This window comes from Oncorhynchus gorbuscha, linkage group LG21, assembly GCF_021184085.1.
Source record: "Oncorhynchus gorbuscha isolate QuinsamMale2020 ecotype Even-year linkage group LG21, OgorEven_v1.0, whole genome shotgun sequence".
NCBI lineage: Eukaryota > Metazoa > Chordata > Actinopteri > Salmoniformes > Salmonidae > Oncorhynchus > Oncorhynchus gorbuscha.
In genome coordinates this window covers 60,430,620-60,452,500 of record NC_060193.1, presented here as the reverse complement: position 1 = coordinate 60,452,500, position 21,881 = coordinate 60,430,620, and the positions used below count along the sequence as shown (strand labels likewise).

General features: G+C 45.3%; 2 protein-coding genes and 1 long non-coding RNA gene across 3 annotated transcripts in view; all 3 read left to right on the top strand.

Annotated features, from left to right (window-relative positions):
• Positions 1–10,708, top strand: part of LOC124008064 (R3H domain-containing protein 1-like) — a 48,100-nt gene extending 37,392 nt beyond the window's left edge. Inside the window, exons 20-25 of the mRNA XM_046318967.1 lie at positions 1,525–1,628; positions 1,849–2,015; positions 3,367–3,437; positions 3,484–3,616; positions 4,414–4,504; positions 8,571–10,708. Of these exons, the coding sequence (XP_046174923.1) occupies positions 1,525–1,628; positions 1,849–2,015; positions 3,367–3,437; positions 3,484–3,616; positions 4,414–4,504; positions 8,571–8,992 (988 nt within the window). The 3' untranslated portion in view covers positions 8,993–10,708. The remainder of the gene's footprint in view (positions 1–1,524; positions 1,629–1,848; positions 2,016–3,366; positions 3,438–3,483; positions 3,617–4,413; positions 4,505–8,570) is intronic.
• Positions 10,709–12,508: 1,800 nt separating this feature from the next.
• On the top strand, positions 12,509–15,160 carry LOC124008648. The gene is made up of 3 exons (XR_006834129.1): positions 12,509–12,816; positions 14,437–14,629; positions 14,725–15,160. It is a non-coding gene; the product is annotated as an uncharacterized LOC124008648 (long non-coding RNA).
• Positions 15,161–16,592: 1,432 nt separating this feature from the next.
• LOC124008429 lies at positions 16,593–18,470 on the top strand. Its single transcript, XM_046319700.1, has 2 exons — positions 16,593–16,660; positions 16,892–18,470. Exons 1-2 carry the CDS (start codon positions 16,603–16,605, stop codon positions 17,827–17,829), a joined length of 996 nt encoding a protein of 331 aa, XP_046175656.1. The 5' UTR covers positions 16,593–16,602; the 3' UTR covers positions 17,830–18,470.
• The last annotated feature ends 3,411 nt before the right edge of the window (positions 18,471–21,881 follow it).

The window sequence follows — 21,881 nt, the reverse complement described above, 5'->3', positions numbered from 1 at the left end:
TGAAAGTGACCTCCAGACTGCCCTACTAACAGACTCCTCTGAGCTGAAAGTGACCTCCAGACTGCCCTACTAACAGACTCCTCTGAGCTGAAAGTGACCTCCAGACTGCCCTACTAACAGACTCCTCTGAGCTGAAAGTGACCTCCAGACTGCCCTACTAACAGAAACTCCACTGAGCTGAAAGTGAAGACTGTGACTCCTCCAGACTGCCCTGCTAACAGAAACTCCACTGAGCTGAGTGATCTCCAGACTCCCCTACTAACCCTACTAACAGACTCCACTCAGCTGAAAGTGACCTCCAGACTGCCCTACTAACAAACTCCACTCTGAGCTGAAAGTGACCTCCAGACTGCCCTGCTAACAGAAACTCCTCTGAGCTGAGTGATCTCCAGACTGCCCTACTAACAGACTCCACTGAGCTGAAAGTGACCTCCAGACTGCCCTACTAACAGACTCCTCTGAGCTGAGTGATCTCCAGACTGCCCTACTAACAAACTCCTCTGAGCTGAAAGTGACCTCCAGACTGCCCTACTAACAGACTCCTCTGAGCTGAAAGTGATCTCCAGACTGCCCTACTAACAGACTCCACTGAGCTGAAAGTGACCTCCAGACTGCCCTACTAACAGACTCCTCTGAGCTGAGTGATCTCCAGACTGCCCTACTAACAGACTCCACTGAGCTGAAAGTGACCTCCAGACTGCCCTACTAACAGACTCCTCTGAGCTGAGTGATCTCCAGACTGCCCTACTAACAAACTCCTCTGACTGTAATGTAACTCCACTGAGCTGAAAGTGACCTCCAGACTGCCCTACTAACAAACTCCACTGAGCTGAAAGTGACCTCCAGACTGCCCTACTAACAGACTCCACTGAGCTGAAAGTGACCTCCAGACTGCCCTACTAACAGAAGCTCCACTCAGCTGAAAGTGATCTCCAGACTGCCCTACTAACAGACTCCACTGAGCTGAAAGTGACCTCCAGACTGCCCTACTAACAGACTCCTCTGAACTGAAAGTGACCTCCAGACTGCCCTACTAACAGAAGCTCCACTCAGCTGAAAGTGACCTCCAGACTGCCCTACTAACAAACTCCTCTGAGCTGAAAGTTACTTCCCTCCCTGTTGTACTGGTTCCTATATTCCGCCCCACAGCATCAGTACTGTCAGTGTTAATATTAGGTGTCCCAAATAAAACCCTATTCTCTATATAGTGCACTACTTTTAACCAGAGCCCTATGGGTACAGTACCAGGCAGCTGTAATGTAATCCTTCAGTCTGATGACAGAGTGATTCAGGTCATAAAGAGGAAATGAATGACATGTTTGTTTGTTCTCATAGACTGTCACCGTTAATCAGAGATCATCAACCTACCATTTAATACAAGACTATTTCTGAAACATTGTGTTGGGGCTCTTTAAGGGAGACTTTAAGAGCAAATATAAAGTGGCTGGCTGCTGGTGCTATCCATGTCTTTTTAATTGATGCCTCATAGAGCTCCATATATTGACTAAGCAAGTGTCTCCACAGTCCATCGATGGGTTTCTTACCTCCTGCTGGGGCAGAGCAGATGCAGTTTCCCCGGGCTTCGTCTCCGTGTGGAACCCAGCAGCTACCAGGACAGCAGTGCTCAGGTAACCCCTCTCAGCAACACCAAGGTTGTGGGTTCAATTCCCCCCGGGAATCACACACATACTAAAATAGATACCGTTCGCTTTGAAAGACCCTTAAGTATGAGATTTTAAACCATTTAAATGGTTTTCCAGCCTTGTGTGTCCTGTCCATCCGAGGATGGAAACGTTCCTCTGACCATGAAGCTGTGATTTTTTACGTTGTTGTTGTAACTGTGTGTAGGTGTGCTCCCCAGTCCTCACAGTGGTGGTATGGTGATGATGCAGCTGACCCTGCCCCCTAACCACCAGCCCAGAGCCCACTCCCCTCCACAGTGGAAACACAACAGATACTACAGTCTGGATCACACACGCAGCCAGAGGTCCTCAGAACAACTAAACAACTCACAGGTAACTAGAACAACTAGTAAGGTAACTACTCAGAACAACTAGACCACTCACAGGTAACTACTCAGAACAACTAGACCACTCACAGGTAACTACTCAGAACAACTAGACAACTCACACACTCAGAACTCACAGGTAACTACTCAGAACAACTAGACCACTCACAGGTAACTACTCAGAACAACTAGACAACTCACAGGTAACTACTCAGAACAACTAGACCACTCACAGGTAACTACTCAGAACAACTAGACCACTCACAGGTAACTACTCAGAACAACTAGACACTCACAGGTAACTACTCAGAACAACTAAACAACTCACAGGTAACTACTCAGAACAACTAGACCACTCACAGGTAACTACTCAGAACAACTAGACCACTCACAGGTAACTACTCAGAACAACTAGACAACTCACAGGTAACTACTCAGAACAACTAAACCACTCACAGGTAACTACTCAGAACAACTAGACCACTCACAGGTAACTACTCAGAACAACTAGACCACTCACAGGTAACTACTCAGAACAACTAGACCACTCACAGGTAACTACTCAGAACAACTAGACCACTCACAGGTAACTACTCAGAACAACTAGACCACTCACAGGTAACTACTCAGAACAACTAAACCACTCACAGGTAACTACTCAGAACAACTAGACCACTCACAGGTAACTACTCAGAACAACTAGAACCACTCACAGGTAACTACTCAGAACAACTAAACCACTCACAGGTAACTACTCAGAACAACTAGACCACTCACAGGTAACTACTCAGAACAACTAGACCACTCACAGGTAACTACTCAGAACAACTAGACCACTCACAGGTAACTACTGAGCTGCTGATAATTAGACATAACCAGTCAGGAGTCTTTGTAATATTCTGCATGTTGGAGAGAGGGCAGGATCAGCCTGGGAGAGAGGGCAGGATCAGCCTGGGAGAGAGGGCAGGATCAGCCTGGGAGAGGGGGCAGGATCAGCCTGGGAGAGGGGGCAGGATCAGCCTGGGAGAGGGGGGCAGGATCAGCCTGGGAGAGGGGGCAGGATCAGCCTGGGAGAGGGGGCAGGATCAGCCTGGGAGAGGGGGCAGGATCAGCCTGGGAGAGGGGGCAGGATCAGCCTGGGAGAGGGGGCAGGATGACTGATCTACACATCTTGCATCCTCAAAGAATGCTCATTGCCTGGGAGCATCTTGCTCATCAATCCATTTGCCTCTGTCCTAGAGGGGGCAGTCCCCAGCTGGGCCCCAGAGCAGGATGAGCCCCAATCTCTCATTGTGCCTCCGAGCATCTTGCCTCAGGCCCGTCTGACCCCCCCACCTCCATTTGCCTCTGTCCTATAGAACAGTCCCCAGCTGGGCCCCAGCACGCCTCCAGCCAGCCCCAAGCTCCAACCCACCAACTCACCTCCATAGAACCTCCGCTCGGCCGGCCTCACCCCCATCCCCATAATGGCCCAGTTCCCCAGACCCTTCCCCAGGGCAGGCAGTGGACGGCAGATACCCATTGCTGGGTCAACCCCTCCAGTACAACCCTGCCATCAGGCCTCCGCTGATCCATGGCACACACCACATGATCCCCAACCACCACCACGTGAGTCCTCAGAACACACACACACCACATGATCCCCAACCACCACCACGTGAGTCCTCAGAACACACACACACCACATGATCCCCAACCACCACCACGTGAGTCCTCAGAACACACACACATGATCCCCACCACCACCACGTGAGTCCTCAGAACACATGAGTCCCAGAACACACCACCCCCACCACATGATCCCCAACCACCACCACGTGAGTCCTCAGAACACACACACATCCCCAACCACCACCACGTGAGTCCTCAGAACAACACACCAACCACCACCACGTGAACACACACACACCCCACACCACCACCCCCAACGTGAGTCCTCAGAACACACACCACATGATCCCCAACCACCACCACGTGAGTCCTCAGAACACACACACACACACCACATCCCCAACCAACACCACGTGAGTCCTCAGAACACACACACACCACATGATCCCAGACAACAACCACCCCCACCACGTGAGTCCTCAGAACACACACACACCCCAACCACCACCACGTGATCCTCAGAACACACACACCACCCCCAACCACCACCACGTGAGTCCTCAGAACACACACACCACATGATCCCCAACCACCACCACGTGAGTCCTCAGAACACACACACACACATGATCCCCAACCACCACCACGTGAGTCCTCAGAACACACACACACACTTGACAAAGGAGCTTGTTTCATATGACAAAATGTAAAGAAAATGTAAGATTAAAATATGAAAAAAGTAGACAAAATCTCAGTCCAGTCAACATGTCTGCCTCCTTTTCCTCTTCCCTCAGGGCCCAATGGGAATCCGGCATCATGGGGGGCGAGGGAGGAGACCACCACCTAGGAAGTCATTATCATCAGATCTTAGTGTAGGTGACCCAGGTAATAGAGAGGAGAGACCGTGACCCAGGGACGGGCGAGGAGAGACCTTAGGCAGGGAGAGAGCCTACCTGTTCATGGTGGTTTGATCAATAGGACTGTGACGTTCCCGGTTGTAAGAGGCCTCCCGTGGTATTTTTTACTATTTTACCTTTAGTTTACTAGGCAAGTCAGTTAAGAACAAATTCTTATTTTCAATGACGGCCTAGGAACAGTGGGTTTAACTGCCTGTTCAGGGGCAGAACGACAGATATTGTACCTTGTCAGCTCGGGGATTTGAACTTGCAACCTTTCTAGTCCAACACTCTAACCACTAGGCTACGCTGCCTCTACTAGTTATACCAACACTCTAACCACTAGGCTACGCTGCCTCTAGTTATACTAGTTATACTAACCAACTTGCAACCTTTCGGTTACTAGTCCAACACTCTAACCACTAGGCTACGCTGCCTCTAGTTATACTAGTTATACTAACCACTAGGCTACCCTGCCTCTAGTTATACTAGTTATACTAACCACTAGGCTACTAATACCACTAGGCTACCCTGCCTAGTTATACTAGTTAGTTATTATACTAGTTATACTAACCACTAGGCTACCCTGCCTCTAGTTATACTAACCACTAGTTATTATACTAATAATAACCACTAGGCTACCCTGCCTCTAGTTATACTAGTTATAATAACCACTAGGCCTACCCTGCCTCTAGTTATACTAGTTATACTAACCACTAGCCTACCCTGCCTCTAGTTATACTAGTTATACTAACCACTAGGCTACCCTGCCTCTAGTTATACTAGTTATACTAACCACTAGGCTACCCTGCCTCTAGTTATACTAGTTATAATAACCACTAGGCTACCCTGCCTCTAGTTATACTAGTTATAATAACCACTAGGCTACCCTGCCTCTAGTTATACTAGTTATAATAACCACTAGGCTACCCTGCCTCTAGTTATACTAGTTATAATAACCACTAGGCTACCCTGCCTCTAGTTATACTAGTTATAATAACCACTAGGCTACCCTGCCTCTAGTTATACTAGTTATAATAACCACTAGGCTACCCTGCCTCTAGTTATACTAGTTATAATAACCACTAGGCTACCCTGCCTCTAGTTATACTAGTTATAATAACCACTAGGCTACCCTGCCGCCCCATTTACATATTGGCATGTATCCATTCAGGTGTATTCTGTGGCTTTTGGCAAATGCTTTCTAATGGTCTGAAGTCACACTGTTGCTACTGCCTGTAAACACACAGTCCAGTTCATAGTGAATGATGACAGGTCCTACTGCCTGTAAACACAGTCCAGTTCATAGTGAATGATGACAGGCCCTACTGCCTGTAAACACACAGTCCAGTTCATAGTGAATGATTACAGGCCCATGTGGAAAATGGTTTATTTGCATAGATGCCTACTGTAGCTTTGATTGGCTATGATGCACCGGTCTGTGTAGAGTCTGGTTCTGGACAAGACAGACACGTTCTTATTGGGGTTTATTTGCTGCAGTGTCTATTAATTGTCCAAACGCACGGCCACTTTCCCACTATATATTGTTCTAGAATTTTAACAAATGCCTTACTCAATGTCAGTTCCCAAACATTCTGTGAAAATGACCATATCTAAGTGCTCATCAGAGAATGTACTTCTTTTTTCTTTTTTTATGAAAGAATGGCACTATCTACCTGGGGGGGTGTGATCAGATTTGTATAAGATTTCATGTTGCTAAAACGCTGTCAGCTTCACATCAAACTACTAAAACCGGATATTAGGCACATAGATGATATAATGGACCTATATATTTTAAAATAATATCGTCTTTGAGAACTAATAATCTAATTAAAAGCTAGACAAGGATAATTTTTTTTAAATAATGCATTCAGGAGTTTTGTCATGGCTTGAGGCCCCATGTTTTTCATTTTGTTTGTCACTCAGATAGCAGAAGCCTTGGCAAAATGTGTTGAATTGCAGGAAATTAGCTTTTAAACAACATTTTGTCACTCCGGCCAATAGGACAGCCTCAAATGTAAGTTGGTGACCGCACCGTTGGCCAAGTCCATAGCCACACCCACCACCTAAGCCCCGTTTTGATCCAGAAAAAACCCTGTATGTGTGATTAGATTATGTAACCCTGTTTAGTCCCGTTTATTTATTTTGGAGTATAAATAATAATGGTCTGTGTATGGATTCCTGTTGATCATCACACTTGAGTCTTAGAACAATATTTTTTCTAATATAATATTTATAAACAACCTAATTAAATATATATATATATATATAGTATATATATAGTACCTGTCAAAAGTTTTGGACACACCTACTCATTCAAGGGTTTTTCTTTATTTTTACTATTTTCTATATTTAAGCATAATAAAGACATCAACTGAAATAACACGTCGAATCATGTTGTAACCAAAAACGTGTTTAAACCAATCAAAATAGATTTGAGATTCTTCTAAGTAGCTAGCCTTTGCCTTGATGACAGCTTTGCACACTTTTGGCATGCTCTCAACCAGCTACACGAGGAATGCTTTTCCAACTGTCTAGAAGGAGTTCCCACATATGCTGAGCACTTGTTGGCTGCTTTTCCTTCACTCTGCGGTCCGACTCATCCCAAACCATCTCAATTGGGTTGAGGTTGGGTGATTGTGGAGGCCTCATCACTCTCCTTCTTGGTCAAATAGCTCTTACACAGCCTGGAGGTGTGTTGGGTTATTGTGCTGTAGAAAAACTAATTGTAGTCCCACTTATCACAAACCCAGATGGGATGGCGTATCGCTGTATAATGCTGTCGTAGCCATGCTGGTTAAGTGTACATTGAATTCTAAATCAATCACAGACAGTGTCACCAGCAAAGCACCATCACACTACCTTCTTCATGGTGGGAACCACACATGTGGAGATCATCCGTTCACCTACTCTACGTCTCAAAGACCAAAAATCTCAAGTTTGGATAATGTTCATAGCTCATGTTTCTTGGACCAAGCAAATATTTTCTTGATTGACTGACCTTCATGTCTTAACGTAATGATGGACTGTTGTTGCTCTTTGCTTATTTGAGCTGTTCTTGCCATAATATGAACTTGGTATTTTACCAAATAGGGCTATCTTCTGTACACCACCCCTACCATGTCACAACGAATCTGATTGGCTCAAACCCATTAAGAAGGAAAGAAATTCCACAAATGAACTTTCAACAAGGCACACCTGTTTATTGAAATGCATTCCAGGTGTCGACCTCATGAAGCTGGTTGAGAGAATGCCAAGAGTGTGCAAAGCTGTCATCAAGGCAAAGGGTGACTACTTTGAAGTATCTCAAATATAACATGTATTTAGATTTGTTTAACACTTTTTTTTGTTAACTACATGATTCTATATGCGTTTCATAGTTTTGATGTCTTCACTATTATTCTACAATGTAGAAAATATAGTTTTGAAAAATAAAGAAAAACCCTTGAATGAGTAGGTGTGTTAGAAACTTTTGACTGGTACTGAATGTGTGTATATATTCTCATTATAAACCACTTGCTGTGCACTGAAGGACCATACTGGAGTGTGTTTGTTCATGTAGGAAGAAGAATTTATAGACTAGGCAGAATTAATAATAATAATAATAATATATGCCATTTAGCAGACGCTTTTATCCAAAGCGACTTACAGTCATGTGTGCATACATTCTACGTATGGGTGGTCCCGGGGATCGAACCCACTACCCTGGCGTTACAAGCGCCATGCTCTACCAACTGAGCTACAGAAGGACCAATTCACACCTGGCTAAATAAATGAGCTGGTGTACCTAGGTGATGGGAATATAATGACTCTCTCACATACTGGATTGGATTCCACACAGCAAGATTGTATTTTAGAAGGAAAAATTATCCGTATTGAAATCACTCTAGTAGTGTTTATTGGTCCACAATTACTCCCCAAAAACAGCTAAACTAAATGTCATCCCTGTTGCCACTAGAGATGAACAGCTTCCATTGGTCTCCATGCAGTAAGTGGTAAAATATCATGTTGTCAATAATTGACCTGGTGAATCAATCAATTCTCTCTCTGTGCAGTGAACGGTGGAGTCCTGGAGGTGCTGGAGCTACCAGAGGGCATCAGTCGTACGGAGGCAGACTCTCTCCTGGGGGAACTGTACAGAGGAGGGGCCATGATCAAGTGGTTATCTGAGACCCAACAGCACCAGTCTGGTGAAACCCTGCTGAAACACTGTGGGGCTGGGGGGGACGGTAACAACGGTGACACAAACACTGACACTACTTCCTGTTCCAAACCCCCCAGTAGTAACCATAACGACCTGGCGTCCACCTACACCATCCTGGCTGTGTTTCCCTCCAGGTACGCAGCTCAGAACGCCTTGCTGAGACACAGTGGCCCTGCCGGCCCTGGGCCCCTTCTTACCACCACGTTCAAACTCAGAACTAGCAAGAGACACTCTGATGAGTTTCACAACCAGGAGAGGACCACCTCTCAATAGCAGGGTGGGGTGCTGTAGCCAGCCAACCAGGAGAGGACCACCTCTCAATAGCAGGGTGGGGTGCTGTAGCCAGCCAACCAGGAGAGGAACACCTCTCAATAGCAGGGTGGGGTGCTGTAGCCAGCCAACCAGGAGAGGACCACCTCTCAATAGCAGGGTGGGGTGCTGTAGCCAGCCAACCTGGAGAGGACTTGCTCTCAATAGCAGGGTGGGGTGATATGTTACTAGGGCCCCTGAGAGGTTGTTCTAGGGGCTCCCACGGGCTACTATGAGGGGCTGCCGGTCACGGGCCCTCGCCATGGCCCCTCCACCCCACCACCACCTCCACTGCTACCATCGGCCAACCAATCAGACACCCCTCTTCTGCAAGCATCACTCACTAGTCTCCACTCCCCACCGGACTGACAGACAGACTGATGGAGTATCACTCGGTTGGCATTATCTAACAGCTTTTTCACTTGAGTTGTAGAGGCTTTCTGGGAATGTGTTAATGCCTTTGGAACGTTCTCTACTTTTTGAGATGAAAATGTGTAAAAAAAAAATGGATCTGACAACACATCAATGTTGAAAAACAGGAATGAAGTTCCAAAAGTGTCATTTTATTTGCAGCCCGAACATGGTAAAGGACGCAGCATGTTTTTATTTTGTTTTGTTTTATGTTTGTTAAAAGCTGCAGTCAGAACACCCAAAGCAGGAAGGTACTCATTCATTACAAGAGGATAATATACCAAGTGTCTCTCATTGGACAAGAGTGTCTCTCTGGGCCGGATTTTGATTTGAGATCTGCAACGGATAACTCCAGATTTCAGTTTAAAATGTCTCGTTGATTTAGACGAAAGCCTGAGTTGTGTCGGCGTATAATATCAAGTTAGGATTCGGACCGTAGAGTCAGTCTCCCGTTGGCCAGTCGGTGTGCTACTACAACAGAAGATTAGTCTTCTAGAACAAGGTTGTGTCCCAAATGGCACCCTATTTCCCTATATAGTGCACTACTTAGGTCCCATAGGGCTGTGGTCTTATGAGCCCTATGGGACCTGGTCTAAAGTAGTGCACTATCTCGAGAATAGGGTTCTATTTGGGACTTAGCCCAACAGAATGGTGCCTTCTAACTGGGCTCGGGTGCCACTCCATCCCCTCCCCAACACCCCTAAAGACACCCCATCCAATTCCATTTGTATAAACTCTGACCCACCAATTTCTTTCACAATGAATCATCACTGATATGGTAGCTAAATTATTCTCACTTTTCTACACAGTAAATGGTATGTTTGCACTGGCACAAGGGAGAAATGTTTGTTTTTAAGGAAAAGATGAGAAGAACCTTGGTGCATCTCATTGATGGTTTATTCTATTTGAGCTATTCTAAAATGAATGTCCTTCTCACCAACCTCCTCCAACCCTCTCTGTTCAGTCCACCCATTCCCTGGTTATGTATCAAATGGCACCCTATTCCCTATGGGCCCTGGTCAAAAGTAGTGCACTATATAGGGTGGCCAGGCCAAATTCCTTTCGTGTTTAGTTCGTTTTACCGTTCGTATCCTATCAGAAGGGTCACTGGAAAAGTGTGCATTATTCAGAACACACCCCCAACCCCATCACACCCAAACAAATGTCTATTTAAGATGGTTGTTGGTGGTGGATTCAGGAGAGATGTCCAGTCTGCTGGTGCAAGATGTTTTTATTTCTGTTTGAAACCAATAAATGTTTACACCAAAACGATGTGCTTGGTCATTTCAACAACACTCCTGTCGTTTGATCAAATATGAGATTCTTTCTGCTTGCTTCATTACCACCATACAGGTAAGTGCCAACATAGTGTCTCCATAGGGTGTTGAGCCACCGTGAGCCAGAACTGCTTCACTGCACCTCGGCATAGATTATACAAGTGTCAAAACTGTCGGAGGGATGCAACGCCCTTATTCCAAAATGTGGTGTTTTGTTTGATGGTGGAAAATGCTGTTTCATTCACTTCTCCAGAATCTCCCATAAGTGTTAAATTTGGTCGCTATCTGGTGACAGACGGCCATGGCATATGGTTTGGATAGTTTTTCATGCTCATCAAACCATTCCGTGACCATTTGTGTTGTCATCCTAAGGAGGCATAGCCATGGTTACCAACATAATGACCTAACTAGCATTTTTATCCACTTTAGCATGATGGGATGTTAATTGAACCACACACACCTGTGTGGAAGCACCAGCTTTCAATGTACTTTGTATCCCTCATTTACTTTAAAGTGTTTTAATTATTTCGGCAGTTACCTGTATAATGTATCATATTAGCTACAGTAATCGTGTTCTGGTATAAACATTGAATTTAACATGGTTTGTTCTCCGTATGATATCATTATCCAACGTAACATATAAAAGCCCCAGAGAAACGCTACCTTCAATATTGTGGTTGTCATCCTACAAGGAGAATCTGTGATATATTTTTGTTTCTTGTGCCGCCAGTATGAACCAAATTTCAAGATTGGAGCGACAGTGCCCACTGGTGGACTTGTTGTTATTGCTTTTTCACGACCCCAGATGCTCAACTCGGCGGAAAATCTGTCTTCCTCCAGTAGGTGGCGTATGTTCATTGTTTCGCCGCGCATCAAGCAAATATAATTTGTATGGAGATGTGAGCTTGCACATGTTGACCATACGATAAAGTTACAGAACGCTAAACCAACAACTACACAAACTGAAATTGGATACATTGTAAACGCAGGTTCAACGAGAAAAAAAACAGCTGTCTAAAGAAGAGCCATTATTTTGAAGCATCTGATTGATGATGGTCTACATGTGTAAGCGCACAGAGTGATGAACATTAACTTCACTGGTCACTGTTCTGGCAAATCCTCCCACATGTTTCTAGTATGACCAGCGGTTTTCAGTAACTAAGTATTTATTTATTTGTTCAGTTGTCATATTGGCAGGTTTGATACCTTCTAGAGTAGTGTTTTATATGCAATGCGATCTCGTAACAGTCAGTGTTCATGAGTGTCCTGACGAAAAGGAACACTTTTATAACTGTGTGTCAGGCAAAGTCGGGCATTATCAGCTCATTGTTATGGATGTATCTTAATGAGTTGAGAACAGCTAACAAGTTACTTTGGTGTTATTCTGTCTGCAGACTAGGTCGAGATTGTGTTCGTCGTAGCTGGTTGGCAAACAACCGGTAGTAACGTTATGGCAACGGAGCATAAGGACGAACGACTGGGTCGCGTCTCTAGCAACCAACATATGAGAAAGTATGAATTCGCTTATATAAATGAAAATATAAATGAAACCAATTTGATTTCTAGCGGTAAATATGTGCTTAGTATTGTTTTCTTTGAAAACGGTGGTATAAGCGGGATAAACAGCTTAAACAAACGCAACGGAATAAACGTTATTCTTGGTTGCGGAGGTGATGACTGCGTGTTGCTGTAGTTGGCTCGGAGGCGTTTACGTAATCCTTACGTATCCTTACGTAAATCCTTACGTATCCTTACGTAATCCTTACGTATCCACCAATCCACAGAACGGATAGGCGGGAGCTAGACAGCCCGCGGTGGCGCGTTGGGTGGAGAGACCTGTAATTATCTTGTCATGCAGCGATCAAAACAACTGGGAACTGGGACTTCAGTGCGTTTAAAACAAGATCACCGACCTCATGATTTGACCTCGTATTTTTCAGAGATCCCAGTTGTTTTGAACTCTGCATCAGTATGTCTATAATTATTGAGTAGACGCAGGTCGAGCATCCGCGTATCCACCTGAAGTCCATAAAGCAGAAATGCTAAACTGACCTTAGATCAGGCATTCTACTCCGATTCACACACCGAAACCGAAACAAGGTAAATCCGTTTGGTTTTCATATTTTCAATGGCAGTCGACATATACTACATCTCGCTCTGAGTTGAAATTGGTGTTGTTTAAACTGAGACGGGTAAGTTCTACTTCATGCATGATAGATCCAGTTTTCTGCTAAGTTATGGCATGATTTAGGGTGCGTTCGTAAATTCACTCTGGCTATCTACTCCGATTTCAGAGCACTCTCGTCCGAGTGCCAGAACGAACTCTCAACACTGGTTAAATATGACCGGTGTCAGTCAACGTCGGCTAAAAAAAAATGTTGCCAGCAGCACAGTTACAGTCACCAATGCTCTAGATAACATGACAACCACATAACCAGCTCTTCTAAGGTGAGTAAAATGGTCAGAGTGAGGCGTTCCCTAATTCTTGTCTGGAAGTAGCTAGCAAGCTAGCTAACTTTAGCCAGTTAGCTTGGGTGCGTGACAGCCATTGTGAGGTCAGAACGCTCAGATCAACCCCACTCCTCGACCAGAGCCTCCAGTGTGGCTCTAAATGGGCAGAGAGCGAAACACTCTGGATTTACGAACGCCGAGAGGCCACTCAGACACTCCAGAGTGAATTTATGAACACCCAATCAGACACTCCAGTGTGAATTTATGAACACCCAATCAGACACTCCAGAGTGAATTTATGAACATCCAATCAGACACTCCAGAGTGAATTTATGAACATCCAATCAGACACTCCAGAGTGAATTTATGAACATCCAATCAGACACTCCAGAGTGAATTTATGAACACCCAATCAGACACTCCAGAGTGAATTTATGAACACCCAATCAGACACTCCAGAGTGAATTTATGAACACCCAATCAGACACTCCAGAGTGAATTTATGAACACCCAATCAGACATTCCAGAGTGAATTTATGAACACCCAATCAGACACTCCAGAGTGAATTTATGAACACCCAATCAGACACTCCAGTGTGAATTTATGAACATCCAATCAGACACTCCAGAGTGAATTTATGAACACCCAATCAGACACTCCAGTGTGAATTTATGAACACCCAATCAGACACTCCAGAGTGAATTTATGAACACCCAATCAGACACTCCAGTGTGAATTTACGAACATCCAATCAGACACTCCAGAGTGAATTTATGAACATCCAATCAGACACTCCAGAGTGAATTTATGAACACCCAATCAGACACTCCAGAGTGAATTTATGAACACCCAATCAGACACTCCAGAGTGAATTTATGAACATCCAATCAGACACTCCAGAGTGAATTTATGAACATCCAATCAGACACTCCAGAGTGAATTTATGAACATCCAATCAGACACTCCAGAGTGAATTTACAAACATCCAATCAGACACTCCAGAGTGAATTTATGAACACCCAATCAGACACTCCAGAGTGAATTTATGAACACCCAATCAGACACTCCAGAGTGAATTTATGAACACACCCTTAAAATCATTCAATAGTCGTTGGTTATTTGTTTTAACATCCACAGCATTATAAGAGATCAGTTCAGAGATAATACATTTTAACAAGAGATACGTTTTACAATCTGAATTATTGCTATCTTTTAGATAGGCTAAACCTCCACATGACCATGGTTGATTTGCATACCATTCATTCTAGGTGATGAACCTCTCAGAGGAGAACAGGACAGTCGTGGTCTCTGGTGTACCAGACACACTGTCCAGCAGCCGCATGGCAGACAAACTGGTTATTCACTTCCAGAGCTCCAGAAGCCGCGGAGGAGATGTAGAAAACATCAAGTACCCGACCAGCTTCAAGGGGGTGGCTTTTGTTACATTTGAAAACACCAGAGGTAACAGAAATACTGTACCAAAAGTGTTCTTAGCTAGGATGTAGTTTTGTTACAAATATGCCTATAGACCATAACAAAAAAATGTATTGTAACAGATGCTGAGATGGTCATCAGAAAGAAGCAGATAATGTCTGACAAGGAGTTCCCTCAAGACTACCCTATCACTGTTCAGATTCACCCAAGACTACCCTATCACTGTTCAGATTCACCCAAGACTACCCTATCACTGTTCAGATTCACCCAAGACTACCCTATCACTGTTCAGATTCACCCAAGACTACCCTATCACTGTTCAGATTCACCCAAGACTACCCTATCACTGTGTTCAGATTCACCCAAGACTACCCTATCACTGTTCAGATTCACCCAAGACTACCCTATCACTGTTCAGATTCACCCAAGACTACCCTATCACTGTTCAGATTCACCCAAGACTACCCTATCACTGTTCAGATTCACCCAAGACTACCCTATCACTGTTCAGATTCACCCAAGACTACCCTATCACTGTTTCAGATTCACCCAAGACTACCCTATCACTGTTTCAGATTCACCCAAGACTACCCTATCACTGTTCAGATTCACCCAAGACTACCCTATCACTGTTTCAGATTCACCCAAGACTACCCTATCACTGTTCAGATTCACCCAAGACTACCCTATCACTGTTCAGATTCACCCAAGACAATCAATCACTGTTCAATTCACCCAAGACTACCCTATCACTGTTCAGATTCACCCAAGAACTACCCTATCACTGTTCAGATTCACCCAAGACTACCCTATCACTGTTCAGATTCATGCCATAGGTACCCTATCACTGTTCAGATTCACCCAAGACTGGACCTGTCAGTCTGTTCAGGAACAGCCAAGACTACCCTATCCAAAGCTTGCAGTCTGCTCACAGATCAGTGAGGATCTCACTTCTACCCAACCAGGAGGGTAAAGATTCAGTGGAGGGACCCTTCTCTGCCATCAGGGACCTGAGAGACTACCTGCTCACAGTTCAGGCCACTGCCAAGACAGCCGTCACTGGGGAGGATTCACCCAAGGGCTCCATCACTGTTCTGGTTCACCCCTGACCTCAGTGGCAGATTCAGGGAATGGGGTACCCAGGTCAGCAGCAGTCACCCAGGGGAGGAGCACTGTATTCAGGGCTCCATCACTGTTCAGATTCACCCAAGACTCCCTGACCTCAGTTCACCAGGGAACCGTGGGGAGGTCAGATTCACCCAGGGGAGGACACAGGGCTCCATCACTGTTCTGGTTCACTCCCTGACCTCAGTGGCAGCAGGGAATGGGGTATCCCAGGTCAGCAGCAGTCATGCCTGGGAAAAGCACAGAGCTCCATCTCCATCAAGCCATGATCATTCCATGAGCTCTGTGGTAGCAGAGAGTAGGTAAAGTCCAGGGTCAGATCTGGGGATGGTGCTGAGGTGGATTTCCGGGTCAGCTGTTACACCTGGGAGAAGAAGAACAGGGCAAATCCACCAAGCGCTGATCATTCTCTGAGCTCCATGGCATCAGGGAGAGGGGAATCCAAGGTCATCAGCAGCAGTCACACATTAGAGAAGTACATCGCTCCATCAAGCTCTGATCATTCTCTGTCAAGCCCAGTGGCAGCAGGGAATGGGCTTCCCAGGTCAGCAGCAGTCATGTTGACATGGAAGAGGACCTGCTCCAGTGGGCTCTGACCATGGCAGCAGGGAACCGTCAGCAGCCGTCGTGGGGCTCCATGGAAGCTCTGGTCCACTCCCTGGACCTCAGTGGCAGCAGGAATGGGGTCCCAGGTCAGCAGCAGGAAGAGGAGTGTGGGTGGACACATGGAAGAGGAGCTCCACGTCTGGACACATGGAAGAGAGTCACGTGGGTGGACACATGGAAGAGGAGTGGGTTTTCCCACGTGGGTGGACACATGGAAGAGGAGTCCACGTCATGGACACATGGAAGAAAAGAGTCACGTGGGTGGACACATGGAAGAGGAGTCCACGTGGGTGGACACATGGAAGAGGAGTCCACGTGGGTGGACACATGGAAGAGGAGTCACATGGAAGAGGAGTCCACGTGGGTGGACACATGGAAGATCAGTCCACGTGGGTGGACACATGGAAGAGGAGTCCACGTGGGTGGACAATGGAAGAAGCAGTCACACATTAGGAAGTACATCGGAGTCCACGTGGGTGGACACATGGATCACTCTGGACACATGGAAGGGAGTCCAGTGGGTGGACACATGGAAGAGGGTCCACAGTGGGTGGACACATGGAAGAGGAGTCCACGTGGGTGGACACATGGAAGAGGAGTCCACGTGGGTGGACACATGGAAGAGGAGTCCACGTGGGTGGACACATGGAAGAGGAGTCCACGTGGGTGGACACATGGAAGAGGAGTCCACGTGGGTGGACACATGGAAGAGGAGTCCACGTGGGTGGACACATGGAAGAGGAGTCCACGTGGGTGGACACATGGAAGAGGAGTCCACGTGGGTGGACACATGGAAGAGGAGTCCACGTGGGTGGACACATGGAAGAGGAGTCCACGTGGGTGGACACATGGAAGAGGAGTCCACGTGGGTGGACACATGGAAGAGGAGTCCACGTGGGTGGACACATGGAAGAGGAGTCCACGTGGGTGGACACATGGAAGAGGAGTCCACGTGGGTGGACACATGGAAGAGGAGTCCACGTGGGTGGACACATGGAAGAGGAGTCCACGTGGGTGGACACATGGAAGAGGAGTCCACGTGGGTGGACACATGGAAGAGGAGTCCACGTGGGTGGACACATGGAAGAGGAGTCCACGTGGGTGGACACATGGAAGAGGAGTCCACGTGGGTGGACACATGGAAGAGGAGTCCACGTGGGTGGACACATGGAAGAGGAGTCCACGTGGGTGGACACATGGAAGAGGAGTCCACGTGGGTGGACACATGGAAGAGGAGTCCACGTGGGTGGACACATGGAAGAGGAGTCCACGTGGGTGGACACATGGAAGAGGAGTCCACGTGGGTGGACACAAACATATTTCTTTACATTCAGAGATTTTCTAAAGACCAGTTTGACCAATGTTTTAGGAACCACTGTGTGTCAGCTGTGTTCGATGACAGTGATGCGGCCGACCTGACTCTGATATCACTGAGAGGGCGTTGCGTCGCGACAGCAAGGGTCTCTCTGAAGTCCAACTGGCCATATCAGAGCTGACTGATTTGGTCGCTGTGTGGCAGTCAACCCTGAGAATCCACACGATAGACTACAGAAGGCAGGACCTGCGTGAGAGAAAGAGGCTGCTGCAACTCTGTGCCGAGGTGAACAACCTCTATGAAGACGTTCTGTACGTGCAGAAGGAGCTCAGTGTCCGGGTCATCGGTCCCTCTCTTTCCAGTCATCTCTTTACTGAGTGGGTGAAGGATCGAATGGATCAACCGCATAAAGAGGACTTCTTGTAGTGGGGGTCAGAATGTGAATCATTTTACCATTCTGCAATAGCAGCTAGTGCACAAAGAGCTTTTTTTTGCGCGGTATATATTGATAGCACTGTGAGACGTTTTCAAGAGATTTCTGTGACAACTAAATAGAATTGAGTTTGTGTTATTTGCTGTGTCTCAACAAGGATGCTGTTTTGTGTCAAGCTAGCCACGAGGGCATAACTAGATAATAGACTAGAAACGACATGTTAATGAGTCAACACTAGAGGGTGCTGTTTTGTGTCAAGCTAGCCACGAGGGCATAACTAGATAATAGACTAGAAACGACATGTTAATGAGTCAACACTAGAGGGTGCTGTTGTACCGAATATATACACAATTTGTTCCATTAAATCAATTATTTCTGTGTGTCCTGACTGTCGATCCGCCTGTGTATTTATTTGGGGCTGTAAGCCTCCACCTCAGCTGAGATCATGCATTGGACAAATTACCTGTGTCATCGAGGCCAATATGTCCTGTCCCAACCATGATTAACTAAGTACAGTACCAGTCAGACGTTTGGACACGCCTATGTTCTACATTGTAGAATAATAGTGAAGACATCAAAACTATGAAATAATATGGAATCATGTAGTAACCAAAAAAGTGTTAAATCAAAATATATTTTCTTCAAAGTACCCACCCGCCAGGTCGCTGTTGTAAATGAGAACTTGTTCTCAAATAGTCTACCTGGTTAAATAAAGGTGAAATAAAACATGTTTTTTTAATGTTTATTACCTTGACGACAACTTTGCACACTCTTGGCATTCTCTCAACCAGCTTCATGAGGTAATCGTCTAGAATGCATTTCAATTAACAGGTGTGCCTTGTTAAAAGTTCATTTGTGGAATTTCTGTCCTTCGTAATGTGTTTGAGCCAGTCAATTGTGCTGTGACATGGTAGTGGTGGTATACAGAAGATAGCCCTATTTGGTAAAATACCAAGTCCATATTATGGCAAGAACAGCTCAAATAAGCAAATAGGAACGACAGTGCATCATTACTTTAAGACATGAAGATCAGTCAATCTGGAAAATGTAAGAACTTTGAAAGTTCAGCTGCAAAAACCATCAAGCACTATGATGAAACTGGCTCTCATGAGGACCGCCACAGGAAAGGAAGACCCAGAGTTCCCTCTACTGTAGAGGTTAAGGTCATTAGTTACAGTAACTGCACCTCAGATTGCAGCTCAAGTAAATGCTTCACAGACTTCAAGTAAGAAACACATCTCAACATCAACTGTTCAGAGGAGACTGCGTGAATCAGGCCTTCATGGTCGAATTGCTGCAAAGAAACCACTACTAATGGACACCAATAAGAAGAGACTTGCTTGGGCCAAGAAATATGAGCAATGGACATTAGACCTTGGAAATCTGTCGTTTGGTCAGATGAGTCCAAATTTGAGATTTTTGGCTCCAACCACCGTGTCTTTCTGAGACGCAGAGTAGGTGAACGGATGATCTCCGCATGTGTGGTTCCCACTGTGAAGTGGGGAGGTGTGACAGATGGGGGTGCTTTCGCTGGTGACACTGTCTGATGTATTTAGAATTCATAGCACACTTAACCAGCATGGCTACCTCAGCATTCTGCAGCGATACGCCATCCCATCTGGTTTTCACTTATTGGGACTATCATTTATTTTTCAGTAGGACAATAGCCCAACACATCTCCAGGCTGTGTAAGGGCTATTTGAACAAGAAGGAGAGTGATGGAGTGCTGCATCAGATGACCTTGGCCTCCACAATCACCCGATCTCAATGGAGTTTAATTAGTTTGGGATGAATGGGACCGCAGAGTGAAGGAAAAGCAGCCAACAAGTGCTCAGCATATGTGGGAACTCCTTCAAGACTGTTGGACAAGCATTCCAGGTGAAGCTGGTTGAGAGAATGCCAAGAATGTGCCAAGCTGTCATCAAGGAAAGGGTGGCTACTTTAAAGAATATAAAATATATGTTGATTTGTTTTACACTTTTTTTTGGTTACTACATGATTCCATATGTGTTTTTTCATAGTGTTGATGTCTTCACTATTATTCTACAATGTAGAAAATAGTAAAAATACTTGAATGAGTAGGTGTGTCCAAACTTTTACATTTAAGTCATTTAGCAGACGCTCTTATCCAGAGCGACTTACAAATTGGTGCATTCACCTTATGAGATCCAGTGGAACAGTCACTTTACAATAGTGCATCTAAATCTTAAAGGGGGGGGGGTGAGACTGAGACATCAAGGCTAATATCTTTCATTTATCTTTTTTTTTTTTTCATTTAAGTATTTAGCATCATCAGAGGCTAATATCTTTTGTCCCAATATCATAACTATGCACAGTGCATTCGGAAAGTATTCAGACCCCTTGACTTTTTCCAAATTTTGTTACGTTACAGCCTTATTCTAAAATTGATTCATAATTTTTTTTTCTATCGTCAATCTACACACAATACCCCATAATGACAAAGCAAAAACTAGTTTGTAGAAATACCCATTTAAATAAGTATTCAGACCCTTTACTCAGTACTTTGTTGAAACACCTTTGGCAGCGATTATAGCCTTTTTGGGTATGACACTACAAGCTTGGCACACACATTCAGTGACTTGTCCCGAAGCAACTCCTGCGTTGTCTTGTCTGTTTGCTTAGGGTCGTTGTCCTGTTGGAAGGTGAACTTTTGCCCCAGTCTGAGATCCTGAAGCTTTCTAGAGCTAGAGCAGGTTTTCATAAATGATCTCTCTGTACTTTGCTCCGTTCATCTTTCCTTGGTTCCTGACTAGTCTCCCAGTCCCTGCCGCTGAAAAGCATCCCCACAGCATGATGCTGCCACCACCATGCTTCACAGTAGGAATGGTGCCAGGTTTCCTCCAGACATGACACTTGGCATTCAGGCCAAAGTGTTCAATCTTGTTTCTCATGGTCTGAGAGTCCTTTAGGTGCCTTTTGGCAAACTCCAAGCGGGCTGCGATGTGCCTTTTACTGAGGAGAGGCCACTCTACAGAGATGCTTGTCCTTCTGGAAGGTTCTCTCATCTCCACAGAGGAACTCAGGAGCACTTTCAGGGTGACCATTTTTTTTGGTCACCTCCCTGACCAAGGCCTTTCTCCCCCAATTGCTCCATTTGACCGGGAGACCAGCTCTAGATGGAGGCCACTGTGTTCTTGGGGACATTCAATGCTGCAGAAATGTTTTGGTACCCTTCCCCAGATCTGTGCCTCGACACAATCCTGTCTCGGAGCTCTACGGATAATTCCTTCGACCTCAAGGCTTGTTTTCTTCTCTGACATGCACTGCCAACTGTGGGACCTTATATAGACAGGTGTGTGACTTTCCAAATCATGTCCAATCAATTGAATTTACCACAGGTGGACTCCAGTCAAGTTGTAAAAACATCTCAAGGATGATCAGTGGAAACAGGATGAACCTGAGCTCAATTTCAAGTCTCATAGCAAAGGGTCTGAATACTTATGTAAATCAAATATGTATATTTTTTTATATAGAAATGTGAGAACATTTCTAAAAACCTGTTTTTGCAGTGTCATTATGGGTTGTTGTGTGTAGATTGATGATGAAAATGTTGTATTTCATAAATTTTATAAACCTGTAATGTAGCAAAATGTGGAAAAAGTCAAGGGGTCTGAATACTTTCCGAATGCACTGTACAGTATGTCATCATGGCCAATATATCCCATCCCAACCTCATGATTAACTATGTCATCAAGGCCAATATATCTCCCATCCCAACCTCATGATTAACTATGTCATCAAGGCCAATATATCCCATCCCAACCTCATGATTAACTATG

Excerpts from the sequence above, each read along its gene's own strand:
- LOC124008429 (XM_046319700.1), top strand. The coding sequence starts at position 16,603 with ATGGAAGAGGAGTCCACGTGGGTGGACACATGGAAGAGGAGTCCACGT. Across the intron at positions 16,661-16,891 it reads GAGTCCACGTGGGTGGACAC|ATGGAAGAGGAGTCCACGTG; the intron begins ATGGAAGAGGAG and ends GTGGGTGGACAC.